At 43.1% G+C, this 9,918-nt stretch overlaps 1 protein-coding gene across 1 annotated transcript; it reads right to left on the reverse strand.

Annotated features, from left to right (window-relative positions):
* Nucleotides 1-2,838: 2,838 nt before the first annotated feature.
* LOC147854065 (RNA-binding (RRM/RBD/RNP motifs) family protein) lies at nt 2,839-5,482 on the reverse strand. Its single transcript, XM_087332649.1, has 3 exons — nt 4,886-5,482; nt 4,185-4,245; nt 2,839-3,308 (listed from the first exon to the last, which is right to left on the reverse strand). Exons 1-3 carry the CDS (start codon nt 5,374-5,376, stop codon nt 3,153-3,155), a joined length of 708 nt encoding a protein of 235 aa, XP_087188775.1. The 5' UTR covers nt 5,377-5,482; the 3' UTR covers nt 2,839-3,152.
* Nucleotides 5,483-9,918: the final 4,436 nt, after the last annotated feature.

The raw sequence follows: 9,918 nt of genomic DNA on the forward strand, positions 1-9,918 counted from the left end.
GATGAAAATCTTCTAGAGATTTTCCCAGGCCTCCTTTGGTGATTTTACATCTCTGATGTAGCCAAGAATCTGTGTGCACACAAGACGCGAGGCAGTACAAAACCCTGCTCCGTCCTTGCTCCCAAACCGGGAAGTCCTTGTGTGCCGAATTCGGCACTGCTTCATTCGCTCCTTCCACGTACCTCCAGTATCGATGCCCAAGCAAGTACTAGTGCATTTTATACGACCAGGACGAATAGTTGCTCTGGTCGAGCTTTTCCGTTGGAAGTGAGCTCGCCATGCTTCTGTCCATACCTTCTCTTTTAGGTTTGTTCTTTTACCGGTGATTAGGGTTTGTTTGTTTCTAGCAATTGTCAGCAGTTGAGGTTCTCAACCCGCGCTCTAATACCATGTCAAAGTTAATATGCGGAAGCTTTGACAAACCAGTTTATCCGGATAGCAACAGAAAACAGAGAATAAAGGTTTAATGAAAGCTTAGGAACACAGAATCCACAAGAGAGACAGAAAGAGCAGAAAGCATAAACTTGATTCAAAATAATAGCACTCTATAACACTTTGTACATAGAATGTGCTCAAAGAGCACTTTTATGCAAGTTCTTATATGGACTGATAGAAGTACTGACAAGTACTTCAATGCTCATATGAGCGACTGACACTGATTCCAAGGAATCTGCTTATGTACCATGCTAGATTCGTAGGCCTCTAATGGCCTACCAGTTACAGTCCGATCCGGCTCCTGGTTCCGGACACCGATTCGACTCTGGCTTGTTCAGCCGATCCAGATCAATTTGAGCTTGCCCGCTCAACAATATTCGTACCACATGTAATATGAGCACCATTGTTAATGCCATAACATATCATTAGAGCATAGCTATGAGTAGCAGTGATGACCATAGTTGAATCTTTATCAAAGGTAGTGACTTCCATAGCAAGATTATTATAACCTCCTTGACAATAGCTACTCGCAACTTTCTCTCATATTTGTTGTACGGTTACCAACTGTTAGACGTAAACAATTTTAATATGCTTAGATGAGTACTTGCTCTTGTATGGTATGCATACTAAATTAATGACCTTCACTCTAACCCTTTCTACAACCAAATTTCCCCACTTTGTGGCTTAACCTATTGGAAACAAGTCACGTGAGAAAAGCCAACATACTAAGGATAAACACTGAGATGACATGGGTTAACCCCTGGTTCTTACAAGAGAAGGATAATACACACAATCATTTAAAAAAAAAGATTGTGTGAATAGTGAGGCATGAAGGAAGATGACTACATCTTGTTACTATATATTTCACAGTCAGGAGGACAATCTAATCATGGTGTGTTGGTGGTTCTCATTTGTCTCACAATTGCAAATACTACTACAATCACACTCTCCTAATTATGTAACTAACCCAATAAACATGATTAATAAAATAAAAGGACATGTAGCATGAGGAATATTGCTTCTTCCAACCCATTACAAATCCAATTTCTACACGATCATAATGGATTTAGCCATGTCTAGCTTGGGAATTGTGTTTGACCAACATCCATGTAGAGGTGACCGATGAAGTGTGAACCATAAGTTATGCAATTAAGGTCTCAATGCTGTGACAATCAAGTTCACCCAATAAACATGATTAATAAAATAAAAGCACATGTAGCATGAGGTAGTATTACTTCTTCCAACCCATGAAGTGTGAACCATAAGTTATGCAATTAAGGTCTCAATGTTGTGACAATCAAGTTCACCTCATGTACCAAATTAATTGCTCCAAATATTGAACTTTTTTCTATTCTTCTACCAAATTGAACCCTTAGATATGATCATACCTTACAACACGAACATACATGCACGTGTTTTCATTAACATCAATAATTAAGGTAGTTGGGTTAACATAAGAGTAACAAAGTAAGCACAATAACAAATATCTTGTCTACCACAAAGTAGCTTTACATTCTCATTATGTCCAATGTGATTGAAATGAATTAAGAGGTAGTCGCTTTGGTGGAGTGTCTAATTAATCGAAGGGGTAACACTACCAAACGAGTAGACACCTTTGTTAGTGTAAGACAAAAAACAAAGCTAGGGGGCCAGCCTTCTAAGAATCAGCCTATTGTTAGCTACCTCTTGGATGAAAATCTTGTCACAAAATACCAAATTTGCAAGGCACATTCTGTAAGGATGGTTGAAAAAGCATATGGTGACCATATAGGTAACTCCATTATTCGACACGACAATAATTATCAGTCCCCATTTACATATAAAATTGCCTCCACCTTTGGCGAACCAATCAAGGCATATTTAAGAGACATTACATCAGGTAAGAGCCTATTTCCCTTCAAGATCCAAAACTGCCATAAAAGCATTACTCCTTACACGATTCACTTGGTCATTCAATATGGTCATCATGTGAATGTAATCAAGTTGATCACTATATATATCAAATATAAAAAAGAGCGCATATTGACTGACCAAATTTAACACTTTCAATTGTAGATTGGAAGAAAAGGTTGAAATCTGCCTACGAACAAGCATAGATGAAGGGGGTACATGAATAACAATATTAATGTATATAGGGAGTTTTCTTGACATCCATGCACTGAGATCATCATTTGCATGAAGAACAAATATCTCCAAACACTATTTCCTTCCTGAAATCTGTGGAAATTCCCTGCAAAAATCCTAAAGAAAACCTACCACTTCCGCACCTTCAAACTATCAATAAGCGCTGATTTGTTTCCTTTACAAATATCCTAAAGAAACTATCACTTGCACACCTGCTTGAAAATGGATTGAAAAGGGTGCAATATAGGGTGACAAATGCACTATAGAAGAGCCTGCTAATTTCAATTGAACCTATAAAAATCTTATATACGTATGATTTATCAAAGTAGAATACAAGCTATGTTAATTTGACATGTGAAACAAACAGCATATATGCATTTAGAACCAAATTTCCTTCATGGTTCTACACACTGGTGAACCTCATCTAACAAGTTGTTGCCTCATGATTTTCTTTTACCATTCATTGCATTTAAGCAGAGATAGAGAAGTCTTTGTTTTGCCATACCCAGGGATAAAACACATTCTCTGTGTATTCACTTTCCCTTTGGTCAGTACTGTGCCTTCCAAGCCTGGTAGAAACAAAATAATAATGGTTAGTCAGCACTTTCACATTTTAGTCCGTAATATCGGCTCAAACGCTGTATTGTCTTCTCGCTTGTGCAAGCTTGGATTTCATCTAGCTTCTTGAGGTTTTCTTTCACTTTCTCTTCCTGCTCCTGTGCCAGCTTTTCTTCTTCCTTCCTAATCTCCTGTTGTAATGAAACCAACACATCAAAATCATGAAAATATATAAAAACAGAAAAATGCTCTCTTCCCCAATTGTCAACATAATTGCAATTATTCCCCAAAACATCTGAATGCAAACTCTAAGCTTTATTAATCCCTCTAAAGTGTTTCAATTACAGAAATTTCCAGTTGACGCTTCAATAACCTCATGTAAATGCACATGCCAATACCCATGATCCTCCCCATTGGGAATTTAACCCAAGATCTTTGTGAAGGACACCATATTTAAATCAAGGCCAACATATCTAGATGTATATATTACCCGTATCCTGGAAAGCTTCATAAATCCTCCACAAACTACAGATGGTATCCCAACACACACCCTCCTATATCCTACAATAACTTACAGATATGGCGCTAGCAATATAGTTGCATATATAGCACATGCTTGTATGTCATTTACCTTATTGTAATACAATCACAGTGTACCATCACCGTCCTAATTGATTACATGCATCATCACCATTGACAGTATGTATCACCCCATTTCATCCTGGTCTTGGAAACACATTGCTTCTGGTGTCTAATAGATCACAATTTTTGCTTTGGCATGGATAGATCACTAACTAGTCCTGTATCTATGTATACACAACAAAATTATCGAAGACTCTATACTACAGTTAAATCTACATTCTCATCAAATTCATGGATGGTTCACTAATTAATTTCTTATATATGTATTCACAAGAAAATTATTGAAGACTCTATACTATAGTCACAGACGTACATTTTCATCAAAATCCGTAGCTGATGTAAAACAGCCAGAACAATTCATAAACCAAAACATTGATGATACAATAAGACAAAGGACTGGAAAAGGTATCTAGATTTATATGAACCTGCATAAGGTATTGCACCTCCGAAGCATGCCTCTTTGCTAATTGTTTCTGCTCATTATACCTGCTTGAAAAAATAGATGCATTCAATCACTAAATTACAGATTAGATTCTTTTGGTTCTTTTGATGGTTCAAATATTATAAAAGGTAACAAAACTCCACGTAAATTTCTGGAGCATTAAAATTGTCTGTTAAAGGTTTGATAAATTTATGGCAGTTTTTTTATTATCAAAACTCCAGACTACTTGGAAATTGTTTCTGCTGATTATACCTGCTTGAAAAAAAAAGATGCATTCATTCACTAAATTGCAGCTTAGATTTTTTGTTTCTTTTGATAGTTGAAATATTAAAAAAGGTAACAAAACTCCAAGTATTCAAATTTTCTGTTAAAGGTTTGATAAATTTGTGGAAGTTTTTTTATTATCAAAACTCCAAGAGTAAGTAGAGCTTCAAATAAATTTCTACAGAATTGCCGTATTTTTCTAATGATTTCGAAGCACACATAGCACATCATATCTGTCTTTGTCAGGATAACGTCTTAACTTGTACCATTCTTGCACTACTAAATTGAGAATTATCTACCCAAACTCCATACAATTTTGTGGTATTTTCCTTGCCTTCAAAACCAAGTCTCGTCCAAATACCAAACTAAAACAAATAATCCTATCCAGGGTGAGCCCCCAGTCCATGTGTCCAAGATTACCTGTCCCAGTCAGGATCGCCTTTCTTGACCCATTTGAAAATCTTAGTACTCCCATTACTACTACTAGCTATCTTCCGGGGCCGATCGGGGAACATAGTTGAAGAAGCAGGCACAGCTCGGACGGGCCGAGGCACTCCTTTAAGCATGAAAGGATGTTCTTGGATCTCTTTCACAGCATGAGAAGCCTCACGGGCCGATGCCATCTCTACCAGCACTTTCCTAGCAGAGAGCTTCGAGTCAAGAGGGTCGGTGATGATATTGACGGATGTGACATTCCCGAATTGGCCGAGGGCAGTCCGGATCATCGGGACTGTGGCTTGGGGGGTCACATCGTCCAGCATCAGCGATCTCCGCAGCTTCTCGCCGAACAAACGATGCATCTCTTGGTTTGCAAGAGAGGCTGAAGTGGAGGAGGCGGAAGAGGAGGAGGCTGAAGAAGAGGTGGGGGGAGGCTTCTTCTCTGAGGATGGGACCACGGCCGGAGTTCCCATTCTCGTCTCCTCCTCTTTCTTCTTCTTCTGCTTCTGCTTCTGCTTTGGCTTCTTCTGTTGTCTGCTTAATCTGTCTGTCTGTCTATCTGTCTGTCTGCATTCAACTTGATTATGCCCATTTTCATTCACCGTCTCTTTTTCATTCTCGTTCAGAGGCGCACAGGTAGAGACAGACACACAGACACAGAGATGAAGGCAAGGTAGAGAGGCTTTAGAAACATGTGTTTGTCTATGTATGTGTGTATGTATGTATGTATGTATGTGTGTGTATGTATGTATGTATGTATGTATGTGTGTGTGTATGTATGTATGTATGTATGTGTGTGTGTGTGTGTGTGTGTGTGTGTGTGCACGCGCGCTCGCGCTGGGGACAAGTCAGATTAGTTCCTCCGTAACACCTCTTCGGGCCAGCCGTTGATCATGTCGGCCATGGCAAGACCGCTTACATGTATGTATGTATGTATGTATGTGTATGTGTGTGTGTGCGCGCGCGCACGCTCGCGCTGGGGACAAGTCAGATTTGTGTGTGTGTGTGTGTGTGTGTGTGTGTGTGTGTGCGCGCGCGCGCACGCGCTCGTGCTGGGGACAAGTCAAATTAGTTCCTCCGTAACACCTCTTCGAGCCAGCCGTTGATCATGTCGGCCATGGTAAGACCGCTTACATGTATGTATGCATGCACCTGCCTCTGTACTACTATACTAAGAAGCCACCCATCGTCGACTAGAACCACTTCAAAGGCTAGAAGGGTAGGGAGAAGAGTTATGTGGCGCAAGGCCATTGTGCATGCTGAGCCTCAACATGTTCCCTTTACTTTCAACTCTCTCGGGTTTTTTATTTTAAAGAATATATCCTGTCATTAGTGTAAACATTTTACAAGATTTTTAAAATCTATGTGATTGGCGAGGGAAACACCATTTCGAAGGCTGAAAATGCCAATAAGGAGTACCATAATCAAATGTCATGAATGGAGTAGTTGTCCAGATGATAATAAACTCATGCCGTTGAGCAATTTTAGCATCAGAATCTCCAGCTATACCATCCTATTGTCCCTTCAAAGTATGAACTATGTCTAACCAAATATTTGAAACCAATTCAACCACTGATGTTTTAAGTTAATGGAAAATGAAAGAGCATCGAGCCTTCTAGATGTGATATATAGTGGTGCTACTCATATCTCCCATACTGGTTGGACTTCCTTCCGTATTCCTGAAAAATGTAATGACATCAATAGTAACGTATGAACACTTCCAAATTTGGTGTAAAATCCATGGTCCATAGATTCGGTGTCATAAATGAAACACAACACGGACAAGTGATGTCCAAACCACCATGCCCCAAGTGAAAACCAATGGGGGAAAATAGTTAGCAAAAATTCTAAGGATACATTGCCATATCAGTTGAGACTCAATGCATTCCCATAAACAATGTTTTTGAGTTTCCGTTTGTAAATGGCATCGAGCACAACCAGAAGATACTCCCATTCTATGCAACCATGTGCCAATTGGCAAGTAGCAATGAGCACGGTTTCGGCTCAAACCGAACCAAACCGTTAAGCCATGGCTTAACGATTTATTGGTTCAAAGATAAATAAACCGTTTGGTTTGGTTTCAAATATTATGATCCAGTTTGGTTTCGGTTCGGTTCGGTTCTGAATTTTATGGTTTAGCGGTTTAGCGGCTTATGTGGTTTGGTTTAAAGGTTTAAAAGTGTTGAGAGACAAGCTCAACATCGGCCGGATCGGCTAAAGAAGCCGAGGACCGGATCGGTTGGGACCGATCGGTTAGGCGGTTAGGAAAGATATTCCGTGAGGAATATATTTGGGAGTTAGTGTAGGAGCTCTTAATGAGCATTGAAGTACTGTCAGTACTTCGGTCAATCCTTCTAGGACTTGTATAAAAGTGTTCATTGAACACACACATATAAGAAATATAGAGTCGAGTATTGAGATTGTTTTTTGGTGGAATACAGTTCTTGTGTTTTCTCTCTCACTCTCTCTGTCTCTCCCGCGTATACTGCGTAAGCTCAAGCTCTCCATTAAACTTGAGTCTTTCTTCCTTCTGTTCGGTCTTTATACCTGCTTCTGCTCGTTATTTTTTACATGGTATCAGAGCGCGAGGGTTGAGAACCTCTCTGCAGCCGACACAGCTTGACGAAGAAGAACGATGGCGAGCTCGCTTCCAACAGAGAAGCTCGACAGAACCAACTACGCGTCTTGGTCCTACAAGATGCACCAGTACCTGCTCGGGCACGGCTACTGGACTTATGTCGAAGGAGCTAATGACGCGGCACCCGAATCGACACACAGAGACTTCCCGTCATGGGAGCAATCAGCGAGCAAGGTATTATACTGCTTCGCATTGTGTGTGGGCAAACAACTATTGAGCTATGTTCGGGATGCAAAGACGCCGAAGGGTGCGTGGGAAAATCTGAAGAAGATTTTCGCCGCGAGGGCCAGGAAGCTTCAGCTCCGACAGGAGTTGAGCAACCTACGACAACGCGACTTGTCGGTGGCGAACTATACCTCGAAGATCAAGGATATCTACGACTCCCTCGCCTCCATAGAGGTGAACATCGAGGAGAGCGAGATGGTCCAGATCTGTCTCGGAGGTTTGGCGTCGAAGTTCGGAGCGTTTCGAACGGCTGTGTGTACCCGGGAGAATACGCCGTCCTTTTTTGACTTACAGTCAATGCTCCTGGTAGAGGAGAACCACGCAGGTGCGTCTATAAGCACGCACACCGACAACAGAAATGCTGTACACGGAGGAAGATAGGCCCCGTGGACGTGGAGGACGAGGCGAGTCGGCGCGCAATGGAGGCGGCCGACGAGATCAAGGAAGAAGGCACCAAAGTGATGCCGACAACAACTCTAGACCCTCCGGAAACAGGGGGAGTCGAAGCGATGAGAACCGGCAAGGGAAGGCCATCGCGGAGTGCTGGTACTGTGGCAAGAAAGGCCACAAGGAAAGTGAGTGCTGGAAGAAGCGCGCCGATTCGGAGAGAACCGGTTCCGGAAACGGCTCCAGACATACCGACAAGGGAAATCGGCAGCGATCGCACTACACCGAAGACTCCGGGAGAGCCGGAGAAGGGTCTGCCTTCGTGACGAGACATGAAGCAAACTCAATGAAACAGAGCACCCCGAGATCGGACGAGGTGTAGTACATAGACTCTGGCGCGTCAAACCACATGACGAGCCATAAGGAGTGGTTCTTGTACCTTGAAAAACCGATACAACCTGGAGTAGTCGCAACAAGAGACGACACTCCGTATCCGATCGCGAATGTCGGAGAAGTTCCCCTTAGCCATGTCGGGCAGAAAGGGAAACTCATGAACGTGCTGCACATTCCAACAATCACGAAAAACTTGGTCTCGGTCGGACAGATCGTCGACCAAGGGATGGAGGTTCGGTTTACACACCTCGAGTGCTTCATTGAGGAAGAAGGCCGTGTGTTTGCGCAAGGGCGCAGAGACGGGAGGATGTTCATCCTCGACTCCACTGACGGCGGCACCGCAATGTTCGCGAAGGGACAAAAATCCGAGTCAGACATCGACTTGTGGCACAAGCGGATAGGCCACGTCAACCACCAGCGGCTTCAAGATCTGCAATCGAAACAGGTAGTGTTCGGATTGCCCAAATTTAGTGGCCGAAAGGCACAAATTTGTGAAGCCTGCCAACTCGGGAAGCAACACTGACTTCCTTTCCCCAACGAGCGAAACCGGAGCCGGAACAAGCTCGACCTTATACACTCCGATGTATGGGGGCCGACACAAAACGTTAGTCTTGGCGTGAGCCAATATTTCGTCTCCTTCATCGATGACCACATGCGGCACACGTGGATCTACCTCATTGAGAGGAAGAGCGAAGTCTTCGACTGCTTTCGGGACCTCAAAGGGTTCGTGGAAACGGAAACGGGACGAAAGATCAAGTGCCTACGGTCGGATGGCGGGAAAGAGTACTTCTTCGGTCAATTCAACGGTTATCTACAACAAATGGGAATTCGGCGCGAATTCAGTTGTAGATACACGCCGGAGCAGAACGGCGTGGCCGAGAGGAAGAATCAGTCAGTTGTGGAAGTGGCACGGGCAATGCTGGAGGAGAAGAGCTTGCCCAAGTTCTACTGGGCCGAGGCGGTAAGGACCGTGGTATACATCCAGAACCGGATCGGAGACAAAGTGTCGGCGCACGAGCTATATTTCGGAACGAAGCCGAACTTGCGTCACTTGAGGGTGTTCGGTAGCATTGCGTATGTGCATATACCGAAGGAGAAAAGGAGGAAGCTGGACGCAAAGGCCGAGAAATGCATCTTGGTTGGTTACTCGGACGAGCAGAAGGGTTATAAGTGCTATAACCCTCGCACCAAACAAGCGCGTGTCAGCCGCGACGTTGTGTTTGACGAGTCCGTGTCCTGGTACCTGCCCCCGACTCCGAACCCTGCCCCCAATCTGAGCTCTGACGATGACCAGTCCGATGAAGAGTCAGCGAGTAGTGGAGACTCGGCCGTGCATTCCCCGCGCAGGAAGCCGAGGAGACGGCTTACACGC

Source organism: Azolla caroliniana, unplaced genomic scaffold, assembly GCF_043228905.1.
Source record: "Azolla caroliniana isolate FFs.n. ecotype wild unplaced genomic scaffold, voAzoCaro1.0.p SCAF_16, whole genome shotgun sequence".
NCBI classification, from domain to species: Eukaryota; Viridiplantae; Streptophyta; class Polypodiopsida; order Salviniales; family Salviniaceae; genus Azolla; species Azolla caroliniana.

What these genes read in the sequence shown, in the direction of transcription:
- LOC147854065 (XM_087332649.1), bottom strand. Translation starts at nt 5,376, where the DNA reads ATGGGAACTCCGGCCGTGGTCCCATCCTCAGAGAAGAAGCCTCCCCCC. An exon ending in GGCGATCCTGACTGGGACAG is followed by an intron (nt 4,246 to 4,885) that starts GTAATCTTGGAC and finishes TTTTTCAAGCAG; the next exon opens with GTATAATGAGCAGAAACAAT. An exon ending in AGGTGCAATACCTTATGCAG is followed by an intron (nt 3,309 to 4,184) that starts GTTCATATAAAT and finishes TCATTACAACAG; the next exon opens with GAGATTAGGAAGGAAGAAGA.